At 46.7% G+C, this 17,102-nt stretch overlaps 1 protein-coding gene across 5 annotated transcripts in view; it reads right to left on the bottom strand.

Moving 5' to 3' along the window:
• The window catches only part of LOC120035005 (autism susceptibility gene 2 protein-like), a 394,702-nt gene that overhangs the window by 30,658 nt on the left and 346,942 nt on the right, over positions 1 to 17,102 (bottom strand). For all 5 annotated transcript variants that reach the window (XM_038981784.1, XM_038981936.1, XM_038981858.1 and 2 more), the window contains one exon: positions 15,248 to 15,296. In XM_038981784.1, the coding sequence (XP_038837712.1) occupies positions 15,248 to 15,296 (49 nt within the window). The remainder of the gene's footprint in view (positions 1 to 15,247; positions 15,297 to 17,102) is intronic.

The following is a 17,102-nucleotide window of genomic DNA, read 5'->3' as shown; positions in this document are numbered from 1 at the left end:
GACACACACTCAAAGGGAGGGAGGAAGACACACACTCAGAGGGAGAGGAAAGACACACACTCAGAGGGAGAGGAAAGACACACACTCAGAGGGAGAGGAAAGACACACACTCAGAGGGAGAGGAAAGACACACACTCAGAGGGAGAGGAAAGACACACACTCAGAGGGAGGGAGGAAAGAAAGAAGGGAGGGGAAGTTAATAAGGCAGAGGAGAGGAGAGAGGGAGCAGAGGGCAGGGAGTCATGTCAAGACAACTAATGGAGACAAGGCCCAGCCCCTGACCTGTGGGGCCGCTGTAGGCTGCCTCCCTGCTGCAACACACGCAGCTCTGTCTGCTCACTGACACACTCGCACACTTTGTGCTGACGGGGCCTGAGGAATTGGGTCAAGACTCATGGTAGCACCAGAGTAGAGAGGCCAGCACTAACGTACCGGACACCTGTCATCAATGTCTATTTTTTTTATATTTAGTAAATCATTTTGACAGTAACCCTCCAAAAAGTAATTCAAGAACCTTTTTAATGTCCATATGTCCTAGGAAGCTACGTGTTTGTTTCTTGAGCTTCAAAAATGTGACTGATCAAAGTGTCCTGAAAAAAATCATAATTTTACTGATTGAATGTAAAGGGATATCGGTGAATAAATGCCGTGGTCAAGGCTACGACGGCGCCAGTGCAATGAGTGGAGCTTACTGGGGTCTTCAAAAGTGCATAATTCAAGACTAAGTTTAAATTGTGTGCAATGGACATATAACGCACAATGTCTCAGGAAAGACTGTCTGGGCTGTCAATACTGAGTAGGCCTATAGTAGGCCGCAACCTGGATCTACAGGCCGTGGGAAAGGACTTCAGAATACCAGGGGAATCTCTCAATCTGGATTTCATTTCATGAAATTAAATTTACCTTGAATGCAGCCCATTTGTGTAGACAGACAAAAGTCGCTGCGTTCAACAAAAAATAGCTGCCGAATTTATCCTCATGTTTGTTGTGTAGTAAATGTTTCAGTTTAGTTTTTGATTGTTTTTATTAGTTTTTTTCCTGTGAAGCACATTGCGTTGCATTCCATGTCTGAAATGTGCTGTATAAATTAGGGTTGTCACGATACCAGTATCGCGATACTCGGAAGGATCGTGGCAAGGAAACAAAACATGAAGCAGAATATATTTCTTGAGGATAAAAGTCCTAATGTTAGAAACAAACAGCAGTATGTTGTCACCTAGAGTAACATTTGTTTATTTTGCAAGCTATAGCACCCACAATTTTACATAAAGTAGGTTTTATAGGACCATAGAGTAAAAAAAAAAAATTGCCATGGAAAAATATGGAATTGTAGTATCGCGATACTGGTATTGTGACAACCCTCGTGTAAATAAAGCTTGATCTTATTTGATTTGAGGGAGGACTGACTGTATTATTTGGCATTAACAGACTGGTTTAATGCAAAACAACTTTCTATCTAAGCGGGAGAGAACGCGAGGACAGCTTATGTCGTGCAGGTTCATGTAGGCTGTACTGGACAGTTGAATATAAAAATAAATAAATTGGTTGCTGATTAGTATGCTGTTGTATCTATACTGAACAACAATATCAACGCAACATGCTACAATTTCAATGATTTTAATGAGTTACAGTTCATATAAGGAAATCAGTCAATTGAAATTAATTCATTAGGCCCTAATCTATGGATTTCACATGACAGGGCAGGGGAGCAGCCATGAGTCTGCCTGGGAGGGCATAGGCCCACCCACTTGGGAGCCAGGCCCACCCACTGGCGAGCCAAGCCCAGCAAATCAGAATGAGTTTTTCCCCGCAAAAGGACTTCATTACAGACAGAAGTACTCCTCAACACCACTCCCCCCTCAGACGAAGAAGCCGGATGTGGTCCTGGGCTGGCGTGGTTACACGTGGTCTGCAGTTGTGAGGTCGGTTGGACTTACTGCCAAATTCTCAAAAATGATGTTGGGGGCGGCTTATGGTAGAAAAAATTGCACGCTCCCTCAAAACTTGAGACATCTGTGGCATTGTGTTGTGTGACAAAACTGCACATTTTACCGTGGCCTTTTATTGCCCCAAGCACAAGGTGCACCTGTGTAATGCTGTTTAATCAGCTTCTTGATATGCCACACCTGTCAGGTGGATGGATTATCTTGGCTAAGGAGAGTTGCTCACTAACAGGGATGTAAACAAATTTGAGATAATTAAGCTTTTGTGCGTATGGACAATTTCTTGGATCTTTTATTTCAGCTCATGAAAAATTAGACCAACACTTTGTTGTGTTCATATTTTTGTTCAGTGTAAAATTAATTTTACTATCTGCAATGTTTGAATTTCAACTTTTATTACTGAACAAGTAATTGCATTATTGCCGCCAGCCAGGAGTCTAAATGTCAGCCTTGTGACACCGTGTATAGCTTTGTGAAATGTTAGGCTTAAGATGTGAAAATGACGACCAAATAGTTCTACCAACAGACATTTTTCCTTTAGCTAAAGCAAAGCTATAGGTGACATGCCCTGGCACCACAGAACGCCTATCATCGATTCGATAGGCAGCCGCATAGACATGTCGCAATTTCAGCACCATGGACAGCGATCGGTAAACTATACTTGGTGAGTGGCTGGTGGGGAGGTGAACTCCTTTGCGGGGGTGTCTAGACAAACTGCGTTACGCCAGTGTAGGCCAGGGAAGGTTAACAATTGCTTGTGAGCTGTAGCATTTCACTTTACTACTCTAAGTACTGATAAAAATTGATTTGTTTCGAGCACGGAAAAGGAGAAGGTGTGACAGTTGTACGGATGGGGGATTTGGAGCCAGGGGAGAAATTGGACTTCAACCAGCCAGATCATTCAGGAGATGAATCAGGTCTACAGAAATCTTGAGGAGCTTCTGGCTCACTGGTACACACAGCAAGCTGAGATGAAACAAACAACACACCTAACTACTAAATGATAATGACTTCACAGTTACAGTAGTATCTGCATGTTGTCTTAAACCTCTAGATTGGAAAGACACAAACCAAACTGAGGTTTGAACAAAAAGGGATTCCTCTCCTATTCCTAATATCAACAGATTAACTTTAGAGAGTCTCTCTCTCTCTCTCTCTCTCTCTCTCTCTCTCTCTCTCTCTCTCTCTCTCTCTCTCTCTCTCTCTCTCTCTCTCTCTCTCTCTCTCTCTCTCTCTCTCTCTCTCTCTCTCTCTCTCTCTCTCTCTCTCTCTCTCTCTCTCTCTCTCTCTCTCTCTCTCTCTCTCTCTCTCTCTCTCTCTCTCTCTCTCTCTCTCTCTCTCTCTCTCTCGATTGTGTGTAAATGCTTGATCTAAAACTGTCACACGTGTGAGTCTTTTTTTAACCGCTTTAAAGAGGTTTAGGTACAGATGGCTCATCCTCTCTGAGGACCCTGTCGCCTCTGCCTCCGTCTCGACCGCACCTGCTCCAAGATAAGCCTGACGTTACAGTGGGCCTGGGCTAAAAATACTGTTAATGCACAGCACTATACTAACTTACTGCTGGTCTATAAGGCCCCCTGTAGGGTCTCAGTACAACACTGCATCCACTTATAGTCTATCCCTCAATCAACACTCCACCTCCATCTTAGGCTGGACAAAATAAGGCGAGGAAAACAATGTTGCACATCTGGAAGAAATCCTGAGTAAAGAAAGAAAAGAGCATCCAACCATCTCAAGACTATAACATCTAGCTACAAAAAGAAAGAAACGTGTGTCTGTGTAAAATAGTTGACCTATGATAACTGGTGCTCAGGGCTCCCTGGGTGATGTGGCAGTCTGTCTCTACGCTCCTCCTCTGCTCTATTTCCACCCAACGCAAACAGCAGTGGTCTCTACGTCCTGCTGCTTCCTCCTCTCCACAGCAGTACTAGAATAACAGGCTCTCTGGTCTGGTCTGATACCAGGCAGTGCTGCTCTGGATGTCTGAATGGGACATTAGAGCGAGCAGCCATTAGGGGGCCAGTCAGAGCCGCCTGGGCCCAGAGCCGCAGCGTGGGGAATACCAGTGGTAGCCAAAACCAACAGCCAAACAGATGACCGCTTGATTATTTGGGGGGGGGGGTCTACACTGTGGTCTCCATGTTTATTTTCTCCAAAGGCGGAACCCGTGTCTGAACGAATTACCGCTTGTCTCTCTTAACAAAACACTGGGAGCGATTAATGACGCTGGCCCAGCCTGGCGTGGGTAAAATATGGGGTTTGATTTAAACAAACTGTTCCTTCTCAGTGGTGCATATCTCGTTACTCATTTGGCCATGTGCTGAGTTTATGGTGATTGCCGGGGTCTATCCCTACCAACCCAACATGTGTGGTGCTGCGTGGAGCAGAGAAACCTGTCGTCTGTAGTCTCAGCCTGCTTTGTGGTAGCAGACAGAGAGGCTGAGAGTGCACTGACAGCAACACATACACTAAGTTTATGATACCACATGAGGAGTGTGCTGAGGGGGAGTTAGCAGTGGGCTGTACAAATACCAGAAGTGGACCACCCGCCTGAAAATACTTCATATGCCACGGCTGATTTTTCTGTTTGATTTGGACTCACTTCCCTAGTGTGGCCTCTCATCTCACACAGCATCCTTATGGCATGCTCTCTCCCTCAGAGTATGGATGTCCTTGCCCCGTCATGGAATTTAAACCCTTTTACTTCCATCCTGTTCTTGGCTATGGCGTTCCAATCTTTATAAGCCTGTGTGAACTGCTTCCCAAAACGTAAAATCCATTACAAGCATGTTTGTAATATCCATCTAGGCTGCTGACTGTCCTCTGCCAGTGATTGTACATTATCCAAGCTGCATGTTTGCCCCAATCACCCACCATCTGGCTTTGTCAGTGAACATTACAGCCTCACAGCCTCATCTGCAAACAACATTGGCTCTGAATGCACAACACAGACAGGCTAAAAACACAGAGCTGGGAGCTGGGATTTTCTTCAAACAAAACACAGCAGCAAAAAAACACACACAGCTCAGCTTAGACAACAAGTGTAGCTAGGAAGAAAGGATTGGGGGAAAAAGCGTGTGGGGCGGCTCGAGCTGCATCCACACACAAACAAAGCACACTCTACATTCAAGGCTGACTAGCTTCAGAGATAAGACAACCGTCATGCATTTCCCAACCAAACAACGCAAATACCTCTGCCTATGCTGCAGCTGATTGTCTTCCTCTTGGCGAAGGAGAGATTATACTGGATTCAGATGAGTGGTGCCACAGCACTAGATCAGCCCCCTACTGAAACGGTCACTTAAACGGAGCTGCCCATGGGTTTGGTTGATTGGTTGGTTGGTTGGTGGCTCATTTCCATGGAGACGACAGCGTTCTGTCTACATGACAGAGTGGTTCTATGGCTCACAAGCTGGTCCCATAGCCGCAGGGGAGAGCAGATTATCTCCAAAGGAGCCTTTCCATTATCGGGAACCCTCTGATCTCACAGCCTTCGCCATGCCACAGTGAGATAGTTAGAGAGGACTGGGCTTCCTAAAGGGGCTCGGTCAGACAGAGCAGTGGAGACCACAGCTAAGTAGGGTTGGGTTGAGTTCTTTTTACTATCTCTATGTCCTGTCTATACTCTCAGCTCATCACCAATAGGAGCCAGCCACTTACCATCCTCTCTCTGTTCAAAAAGTGTGTGGCCAGCCGCCACAGAGCAAACGCTAGCTAACAAACGCTATATTAAACATTATAAACTGGGTAGTTCGAGCACTGACTGCTGATTGGCTGACAGCTGTGGTATATCAGACCATATACCACAGGTATGACAAAACATGTATTTGAATGACGTTGGTAACCAGTTTATAATAGCAATAAGGCACCTCGGGTTTGTGGTATATGGCCAACATACCACGGCTAAGGGCTGTGTCCAGGCACTCCGCGAGGTGACTTATTGCTTAAATATCTCACCCTCTTGTCTCGCAAACATGAGCCGATCAATGGTTAAATGGGCCTGCTTCGCATTTACTCATAGAGGGTGCTTCAGTACCGTGGTGTGTGGCGGAGCTCATCGGAGCGTGGGCCGATGGGATGTGTGCACAAATAGAAATGTCAGCCGAGGTGTAAAGAAGTGTCACCTCGAGGTCACAGCCGCGGCAACGCCACATCTGTTTTCCTGATTTGTTGCGCAGTGCCGCTGACGGCAGAAGTTCACACATGGGAGGTGTAAAGGTGATGGGGAAATAAAGAAGGGAGTGCCCACGCGCAGTTTATCATTTAACCCTGACCCCCAGTGTCTCGACTGGCCGGGGGAATGGCTGATCAAGCAAAGCGGTCCTCAGATGGCCACTGAAACAACTAAACCTCTTCTGTTCTGTCTGAGTAGAGGAGGAGGAAGAGGGGGGAGGAGGAGGAGGAGGAGGAGGAACAGAAAGGCTCTGTTGCTCAGGCTACTCAGTGGCTCCACACAAAACAGTTTTGTATGTTTCAGAGACTGGATGAAGACAGCATGTGGATTCAATATAGTAAATCTAATACTCACTAAACTATCTATGACTCTGTATTGTAATAACAAGCACAACTGAGATAGCAAATCAAATCAAATTGTATTTGTCACATGCGCCGAATACAACCTTACAGTGAAATGCTAACTTACAAGTCCTTCCCAACAATGCAGTTTTAAGAAAATACCTAAATAAAAGAAAGAGATAAGAATAAAAAATAATTAAAGAGCAGCAGTAAATAACAACAGCGGGGCAATATACAGAGGGCACCGGTACAGAGTCAATGTGCGGGGGCACCGGTGACGAGGTAATTGAGGTGATATGTACATGTAGGTAGAGTTATTAAAGTGACTATGCATAGATAATAACAGAGAGTAGCAGCAGCAAAGAAGTTGGGGGGGGGGGGGGGGCAATGCAAATAGTCTGGGTAGCCATTTGATTAGCTGTTCAGGAGTCTTATGGCTTGGGGTATAAGCTGTTTAGAAGCCTCTTGGACCTAGACTTGGTGCCACCCTCCGTGCGGTAGCAGAAAGAACAGTCCACGACTAGGGTGGCTTGAGTCTCCGACAATTCCCAGGGCCTTCCTCTGACACCGGCTGGTATAGACGTCCTGGATGGCAGGAAGCTTGGCCCCGGTGATGTACTGGGCCGTACGCACTACCCTCTGCAGTGCCTTGCGGTCGCAGGCCGATCAGTTGCCATACCAGGCAGTGACGCAACCCATCAGGATGCTCTCGATGGTGCAGCTGTAAAACCTTTTGAGGACCTGAGGACCCATGCTAAATCTTTTCAGGGGGAAAAAGTTTTGTTGTGCCCTCTTCATGACTGTCTTGGTGTGCTTGGACCATTTTAGTTTGTTGGTGATGTGGACGCCAAGGAACTTGAAGCTCTCAACCTGCTCCACTACAGCCCCATTGATGAGAATGAGGACATGCTCGGTCCTCCTTTTCCTGTAGTCCACAATCATCTCCTTTGTCTTGATCACGTTGAGGGAGAGGTTGTTGTCCTTGCACCACACGGTCAGGTCTCTGACCTCCTCCCTACAGGCTGTCTCATCGTTGTCGGTGATCAGGCCTACCACTGTTGTGTCATCAGCAAACTTAATGATGGTGTTGGAGTCGTGCCTGGCTGTGCAGTCATGAGTGAACTGGGAGTACAGGAGAGGACTGAGCACACACCCCTGAGGGGCCCCCGTATTGAGGATCAGTGTGGCGGATGTGTTGTTACCTACCCTTATCACCTGGGGGCGGCCGTCTGGAAGTCCAGGATCCAGTTGCAGAGGGAGGTCTTTAGTCCCAGGGTCCTTAGCTTAGTGATGAGCTTTGAGGGCACTACAGTGTTGAACGCTGAGCTGTAGTCAATGAATAGCATTCTCACGTAGGTGTTCCTTTTGTCCAGGTGGGAAAGGGCAGTGTGGAGTGCAATAGAGATTGCATCATCTGTGGATCTGTTGGTGCGGTATGCAAATTGGAGTGGGTCTAGGGTTTCTGGGATAAGGGTGTTGATGTGAGCCATGACCAGCCTTTCAAAGCATTTCATGGCAACAGGCATGAGTGCTACAGAACGGTAGTCATTTAGGCAGGTTACCTTGGTGTTCTTGGGCACAGGAACTATGGTGGTCTGCTTGAAACATGTTGGTATATCGACTCAGACAGGGCGAGGTTGAAAATGTCAGTGAAGACACTTGCCAGTTTGTCAGCGCATGCTCGGGGGTACACATCCTGGTAATCTGTTTGGCCCAGCAGCTTTGTGAATGTTGACCTGTTTAAAGGTCTTACTCACATTGGCTGCGGAGAGCGTGATCACACAGTCGTCCGGAACAGCTGATGCTCTCATGCATGTTTCAGTGTTACTTGCCTCGAAGCGAGCATAGAAGTGATTTAGCTCGTCTGGTAGGCTCGTGTCACTGGGCAGCTCTCGGCTGTGCTTCCCTTTGTAGTCTGTAATAGTTTGCAAGCACTAACACATCCGACAAGCGTCGGAGCCGGTGTAGTACGATTCGATCTTAGTCCTGTATTGACGCTTTGCCTGTTTGATGGTTCGTCGGAGGGCGTAGCGGGATTTCTTGTAAGCGTGTTAGAGTCCCGCTCCTTGAAAGCGGCAGCTCTACCCTTGAGTTCAGTGCGAATGTTTCCAGTAATCCATGGCTTCTGGTTGGGGTATGTACGTACAGTCACTCATGGGATGACGTCCTCGATGAAGCAAGTGACTGATGTGGTGTACTACTCAATGCCATCGGAAGAATCCCGGAACATATTCCAGTCTGTGCTAGCAAAACAGTCCTGTCGTTTAGCATCTGCTTCATCTGACCTCTTTTTTATAGACCGAGTCACTGGTCCCTGGTAACACGTTATATTCCTTTCATCATTCAATGATAAAAACAACATATTGAACAATATGCTAGGCAGCTGTATGGCCAGACATCACATAGCCCTCATAAACCACCTCCCAGAAAAGATCAGTGGTGGCTACAAGTGACTTAGTAATTGCTCCCTTAGCTGTTGTCTCTTCAGCTGCACTATAGGTGGATCCATATTCAGTCAATAAACCACTGAGACAGCTGCACAGAGAGAGGCCTAATCACAAAGCCTTCAACTACACGCCCACTCTCTGTCACAACAGCCTTGCGCCACCCATTGACACTGACGACAGCCAGTGATAAGGATGATGGACAGGTGTTGGGTTTCTTGCCAGCCTGGCGGTTCTCTTTAAGGACAGGGATGACAGGGACTGGCATGACTGCAGCTTCTGTCTAGAGTTGCACTCTATTAGAAAGTGGGGAAACGTTTCAAAAGTGTTTTGCAAGGACAAAGTAAAAAATAACATTTCGTATTGGATTAGACAGAGCCTCGTGGTTTTACTCTGCTTGGGACCATTTTAATCAGTTTTGTGCCTACTGAACACGACCCAGGTGGAGTAGCTAAAATATCTGCTTGGGGCCAATGTTAGGACGGCAAGTCCCCACTTAGCATAGCACAACTCTACACAGGAGCTTAGTTAATATATCATTAAGAGCGAGGTCTTGCACAGAGCAGTCCGTTTTCTAATGGAACTAAAATACCCTCTAAAGGGGACAACTAGCAAAGCACTGTGGGATCGCATGACATACCAGCATTGATGTTGCAAGGGAACTAATTGCCCTTCTAGAAAAGCCTGAGAGAAAATGGACATTGAAAAAAAAAACAGTATATTTATGACAGAAAAACAGGACAAATATCTTGTGCTGCGGTCTGACATAAACTGTATTATAAACCTAACAAATCCCTCCAGGTGTCTTCCAGAGCAGAGGAGAGGAGCGACCTGGGAGGTGCTGTGGATGTGGCTTAGTCCTGTTGGCACGCCCACATCCCTGCCTCCCTGCCTCTCCCTATAAATAGAACATGACAATGTCGGCGTCATTTAAAACGCTATAAATATTGAAGAAGAATTAAAATAATTTATGGAAAAAGACGCTTTAACAGGGTGTGTTTTTCCGCTCTCGCACGGCGGAGCAATGGGCAGCTGCAGTGCAGGCTGGGAATTCTGTAATTGCTTTTTCTCTCCCCGAAGCCAGCTTCCTGCCTTAAATCAAAAAAGGCAATCTCTGTCAGTAATGGCTCAATTAATAATTAAACACGCGTCTTATCTCCACAGCGCTCCCTCTATTCATTTTCATCTCTCTGACAGGGACGACTGCACAAACAGCATTAGCACTATCAATAAAAGGAGCATTAATAACAGGCGCTTTCTCCAAAAACAAATCATCACCCAGCTCATAAGCGCTCCTATGACCGTGAACAATAATAGCTGAGGGGATTAATAAAGAAACAAACACGCTTTGGTTTTTCCACTGATTCTAGTGATGTTGTTTTTCCCCCGGCTGGCGACAGACAGCACAGGGAGGGAGAAACATATTAAGGGCCTGGCCATTCTGAAAGGATTTACTCCTGTTTAAAATTTAAATTGAATCAGGGAAACAAATTAGCTTTAGCACAGGCTTGACAACAACTACGGAGGTGGTAGTGTGGGGAGAGCAGTGATGGCGGAACCATAGAAATATAATCATTCTATTCTATGGGCGCAACATCCAGCTGAAGCATGGCAATTCTGGAACAACCCGGCTCCCCATGGCACAGTACACAGTGTGTCTGTGGTCTATGTGCCAAATGACGAACCCCCCCAGCGCCCAGACGTAAGTGTTCTGTCAATACAGGCCATCAGGCCCTGATAAGAAAGCATTTCCAGCAAGCTGCGCTTCGTCAAACCAATCAGAGTAGGTACCGCAGTGAGGTTTACCGGGCTTAGATTCCTCCGCTGTGACGGCTGCATTTAATACAGCCCTGTAATCTGGCTGCGTGGGCTACAGAAAGCCCCTGCGCCCTCCCTGCGCTCTCGCCCCAACCCAGCCCAGCTCTGCCTGGCCCACTACCCGCTCGCTCCACTCCTCCACTCAGACTCAACAGCCTGCAAAGCTGATTAGCTGGTCATTATTTAAATGGGCGAAAGCCCACAAACACTGTGCCGCCGCGGCGCTGAGGTTAGCAACATCACAATGACCTGGCCAGAGGAGCACCGCCTGGTGCATTACAAACACACTCTCATCTGCTTGTTCTGCCTGCCCCTGACCCACCCAACATCCCCCTCTCCCTCTCCTCTCTAGTCTCTTCTCTCTCTTCATGTATGCAGGAGGTATGACTGACTCTATTCTATATTCCTGGCTGTGTGTGTGGAGTGGACCTATAGGCTGCTATACCCAAGCCATAGCCCTGTCATTGACATGCAGCAAACAGCAGCCTTCAGGAACAAAGGGCACTCAGCACCTATTGAGTGGCAGGCAGGGCTGCAGAGCAGACAGGCCGCTTGATTAGCGATTCGACACGGGGACCCTGGGCTGTGTAGCACATAATGAGAGCTTAGAGAGCTACCATGAGCTCATAGGAGGGAGAGAGAGAGAGAGAGGGGGAGGGGGGGGGCTTCAGCCCCACAAGGAATGGGTTCTCAACGATGGTACTGAGAATTCTGGATATGAAAAATACTCTGAAAAAAAGCTAGTCTGAATACCATTCCTCTGGATATTGGTGTTTGTATTGTATGGTGTTTATATATGAACAGGTAAGGATAAACAAAGCTAAATCCTCCACAGGGGAAGCTAAATGGTTTATTCATTAGTTCATTTGTTTACCCTCACGTCGATTAAGCTAATTAGTCTCTGACATCCGTGACGAGTTGATGTCTACATCCAACTACAGTGGATTCCACCTCCGTGACGCAAGCAGTAGTAGCCTAAACCATGTCCCACCTCCGTGACGCAAGCAGTAGTAGCCTAAACCATGTCCCACCTCCGTGACGCAAGCAGTAGTAGCCTAAACCATGTCCCACCTTTAACCGATGCTACAGTAAAAGTTACACGGAGTGTCAGTTGTGTGTGGTGGTGGTGGTGGCTGTTGTGTTTTTTCCACCACTTCTTCTGCTCTCTCTCTCCTCCTTCCTTTGTTCCGCTCGCCTAATCCAGTATGTGTGGGCCGGTAAGTTTAATGGAAACAATTTATTAAGTCCAGCTTAAAATGCCATCTGCTGCTAAGCCTCTCAAAGCCGCTAAGCTCCTGGTTTAGCCCTGAAGCTCGCTGTGTTCACGCTTACTGTAATGCGCTGTTTAAAATGAGCACAACGGGTCAAAATTAATCAGGATTATATGGGCACAAATCCACTTCAGAAATGGGTTTTCACCAATCTTTCTCCCCCACCTATCCCAAGATGCCCCTGGTTTGGCTCAGGGAACAAATTGGGTTCGTCTGTCCACTCACATGAAACCCCTGTTAGACACGACAGAGCCAAAATGGCCTCCCAGGCAGAGTGAGAGAGCTAGAGTGCTGTTCCCCTCAGACATTTCCTGCTCTCACTAGCGTCTCTGTGTGTTTCCAGTTTCTGGTAGGTAGGTGGTACGTCACTCTCTCTTTTTCCATAGGAGCTCTGCTTGAGTTTCGTAACCCACAAAGTATGTTTATCCTCTCCTGGTGGCAGAACCCATACGTCCTCAGCAGCTACATTTAGCTTTTTATTCGCCTTCCAAGAACTGAGAAATGTCAACTCTGAACTGCAACCAGATCTCTTTCAATAAATGCAATGCCCCAAAGCCCCACACAAGACTTTAAGACAGTGTTTCTCCTCCAAGAAATCAATAATTCTCAGGAAGTTCACGACGAAGCTAAACAACAACTCTGAAAATGGTTAGGTAACGTCTGTCCTTTACCATACTGGAGCTAGCTGGTAGCTACCGGAACCTTCTTACCTAATCATTGGAAGCACCGCAGTCATGCACTAAGGTCAGACTCCAGAAGGTTGAAGAATACTGTTTTCCATAGCATAAAGAAAACCGCATTGATGCTGTGAAGAAGGTAGTAATACAGAGAAGAAGAAATGCTCTAGCAAATTATGAGGAGAAAACTGTTAGGATTTCTGAGTGTTACTAAAAGGGATACATTTGCCCTTTATCTACTCCCCCGAGTCAGATGCACTCGTGGATGCCATTTATCTGTCTCTGTGTCCAGTATGAAGAAAGTTAGAGGTAGTTTCGCAAGCCAATGCTAACTAGCGTTAGTGCAATGATTGGAAATCTATGGTATCTGCTAGCATGCTAGCTGATAGCATAGAATACCAGTCATTGCGCTAACATAGTTAGCAATTACACTAGCGCTAGTTAGCAACTTCTTTCAAACTGCACGCGGAGACATAAAAATGTTATACACAAGTTCCTCCTACTCTGGGGAAAAAGATAAAGGGCCTCCTTGCCAAAATCCCGACGTATCCCTTTAAGGCCATTATTGTGGTTCACTGCCTTCAATGATTACTATGTCGGACTGTCAACTTGGTGATGATGCAGCTCATCTAAAATGACTAATGAAATGTGAAATTGTCAGAAATGAGCAAAATGTCAAAATGCAGAAAATTAGTCAAAATGCTCATTAGCACTTTACCAACTGTGTGCGTGTGTGTGGGTGTGTGTGTGTGTATGTGTGTGAGTGCCCCCAATCTCTCGGAGCCAAGAGCTGTGTAGGCCCAGTGAACAGAGGCTGAGAGGATTGTAGAATGTAGATTGGTCCCTAAGGACTGAGTGGCAGACTGGTAATAGGACATAGATACAATGCATGGTAAACTAGAGGAAAACATCCCCCAGGCTGCTCTGCATTCTGCATTCTGCACACACACACACACACACACACACACACACACACACACACACACACACACACACACACACACACACACACACACACACACACACACACACACACACACACACACAGAGACAGAGACAGAGAGGACCTAAAACTAGGATCCATTACAGTACGTTGGCAAAGGGACTGCGTGCAATGGTAGCAGCTAACACGATAATAACCTCTCACTCATCACTGAATCAGATGATCCAGCCAGAGCCATCCCCTGGCTTTTCCTTTTCATCCTAATCCTAATCTGGTGCCCTTATTGTTGCCGGACTTTCACACACACACTCACGCAGGAGCACACACACACACACACACACACACACACACACACACACACACACACACACACACACACACACACACACACACACACACACACACACACACACACACACACACACACACACAGTGCCGTTGATCCCTGTGACAAACAGGCAGGGACCTCTGATGGGATTGCCTGGATGTAATTCTCCAGTCCTAATCCCTGGGTCCGCATGGTGTGCATTGGACATGGAATGGGACTCACATTAGCAGGATTTCCCCAAGACCTGCTTGCCCACTGACACAGCTAGGCCCTCTCCAGACTGGATGTGGGAGAGAGTCAGTGTGTGTGTGTGTGTGTGTGTGTGTGTGTGTGTGTGTGTGTGTGTGTGTGTGTGTGTGTGTGTGTGTGTGTGTGTGTGTGTGTGCGTGCGTGCGTGCGTGCGTGCGTGCGTGCGTGCGTGTGAAAACCAGCAACTCGGCCAACAACAACAATCTAAACTGACAACGACGGTAGTACACTCGAGGCTTGGACATGTGTCCTGGCTGTTTTGAAAATCATGAGCTCATTACTGTAATGTCTGAAAGTTGTAATTTACTGTTTCTGTTCAGGCATAAAACAGGCTGGGTCCTAATCTATCCAAGGCAAGCTGGCCCGCAGACATGCACTCTTTCTATCTCCTCCTGAAAATGGCCCCATTTTACACAATATCCATCATGCGGCATCTGTTAATGGGTCTGGTTCCTGCCCTGGGGGAACGTGGACTACATACTGCTATCTTTCATCAGGCAGGGGATTGTCCACCCCTCCGCTCCCCTGCCCTCCTCCACATCCTTACACCAGCTCCCCATTCAGCCTGAGTACAGGTGCAGCACTCCTATCCTACACTCTTACTACCCCTAAACCCTCCGTCAATTCCCAGTGGACCTGTGATTATGTCGACTGAGAGGCTCAGGCCCCTCCCTCCTCATCCCTCCTCTGTCCTGGCCTCTGGCCGCCATTACTGTCTGGCCTGCTGTCAGAAGCCTTGTAGCCTGGGGGGACCTTCCCATTTATGGATTGGGAGCATGTGGCACGGAGCCTGTAAATCCACTCTAATGAGCCTGAATGTTGTGTGTGGGAAGGGAGATATGTAGGCCTTCGGTTGGGTGTCCCAATACAGTTCCACAGGGAAGAAAATATACAAACGTGGACGTTCTGATTTGTGCTCAATCAGATTAGAATCAGAAGACATTGTTGGCATGTTATAAACTGCCTCGGTGTTCATTGAAATGTAATCTATAAGGATGATAGCAGACAACACAGGGGGGGAAATGGTTTGTAGTGACTATAGAGGAACAAAAGTCTCACCTTTGGGTGTAGTGGGGGAAAATAGTTTGTCGGATCCTACATCAGATACCTGGAAGACAAGAGGAAGGAGAAACATGAATAGTCTGGTTAGATGGATGACCTGTGTGGAAGACATCGGTAGTTTCCATACGACGGTGGGACACCTCAGAGAACGTGACAAACTGCATTGCATTCATGACACAATAGAGGAAGGGATTGGATCCTTCAAAAACATCAGCCCAAATGTTCATGATTATAACACACTAATTCTATTCCATTGGGTCCAACAAGATGGCTAACATGGATGTCTCTATTGTGTCCAACAGACATATGTCCACTGATCTACTGTAACCTATGTATATGGACACAATAACTCTCACTTCCAATACAGCTCCTGTACTCTACTTCAGCCATAGATAATCATCACAGTGCCACCTTGACTTGTGTTCAATCTGCTTTATTGAGAAGCAGCCCCTTCTCTGCACCTGACTGAGTTCCTTATTCTCACAACGTCCCGCTCTCTAAGCAGAGCTGAATTCTTTCAGTCCAGACAGAGCCAAGGTAACATTAGGGGGCACTGTTGTGCCACCTGAGAGCCAGCCAGCCCACTCATACTCACAGCACATGAGGTTGTCAGAGAGGAGAGGAGAGGAGAGGAGAGGAGAGGAGAGGAGAGGAGAGGAGAGGAGAGGAGAGGAGAGGAGAGGAGAGGAGAGGAGAGGAGAGGAGAGGAGAGGAGAGGAGAGGAGAGAAAGAGAAGAGGGTACTACTGTATGGTGGATCAGCCTCTGCAGGATCTTAGCAGGAGCTGAGAACGTACAAAGACCCCACACACAACACAACACAATGAACAACCACAACGTGACACAATGAACCACCACAACGCGACACAATGAACCACCACAACGCGACACAATGAACCACCACAACAAGCTAATGCTGCTCAAGCGTCAATTGTAAATCAAAGAAAATCTAACTCTCTTTCAAGCCGCACTGTAATACTTTTCATTATTGAATCATTGTCGTCAGAATATGATTTTAGGAGAAAATGTCACGTTAAATATTTGCTTCATCCAACTCTGCATTAAATCACTACTATATCATTTCCACAGTTATAAAGGTTCAGTTGAGAGAAGTTATTTAAGGCGAGTCCCTCCTGAGAGTTGAGCAAATACACCACTGTGAGTAATGGCCAGAGACAAAAAAGCTGGAAGGGGAAAAAGGCATCTGACTATGAAGTGACAGCAGAGACGTGTAGACTAAACACTGGGAGCGTTTCCCTCCCTGGTCAGATGTATGTGGAGATTCTGGCAAGCCTCTCCAGAAAGAAAACACACCATACATTTGAACAAAAATACACATCGAACCGGCCGGCGAGACACAGAACTTTTAAACACAGCTCTGGAGTCATAAATCAACCACAGACAACCTGCTATTTTGCGAGAGTGTGACAAAAGTATGCATCAAAAAGATAATATTAACACGGAACATCTTCCTTATCCTACGAGGTCAGTCTTGGTGTAAATCACTGTTTCCCCTCCTCGCCTCCTCGTTGGGACTAAGAAAAGCTGTTAAAACGGAGCATATGCTTCATCCATTGGGCCCCAGTGTCCTTAACTGCCATCATTGTAGTTTACACAGCACAAAGAGAACATATGTAAAGCACTGTCAGTGAATCAGAGAGAGAACACACTGTAAACACAGATGTCGCTCCTTGGCTTCTCTCAGTCTGCTCAAGTGTTTTGAAGACTCTTCTTCTAAGACCTTCCAATCTAGACACTGCTACCGCCTTTACTGAACACTGGACTAAAGTGTTTATGTGGAGACACCCTCTCCTTTAATATAAACTATAACAGTGCTCCTCCAGCCTCGAAAG

The sequence above is a fragment of the Salvelinus namaycush genome, chromosome 1, assembly GCF_016432855.1.
Source record: "Salvelinus namaycush isolate Seneca chromosome 1, SaNama_1.0, whole genome shotgun sequence".
In the NCBI taxonomy this organism is placed as follows: Eukaryota; Metazoa; Chordata; class Actinopteri; order Salmoniformes; family Salmonidae; genus Salvelinus; species Salvelinus namaycush.
Note: the sequence above shows the minus strand (reverse complement) of the source record. Positions and strands in the feature narration are given on the sequence as shown.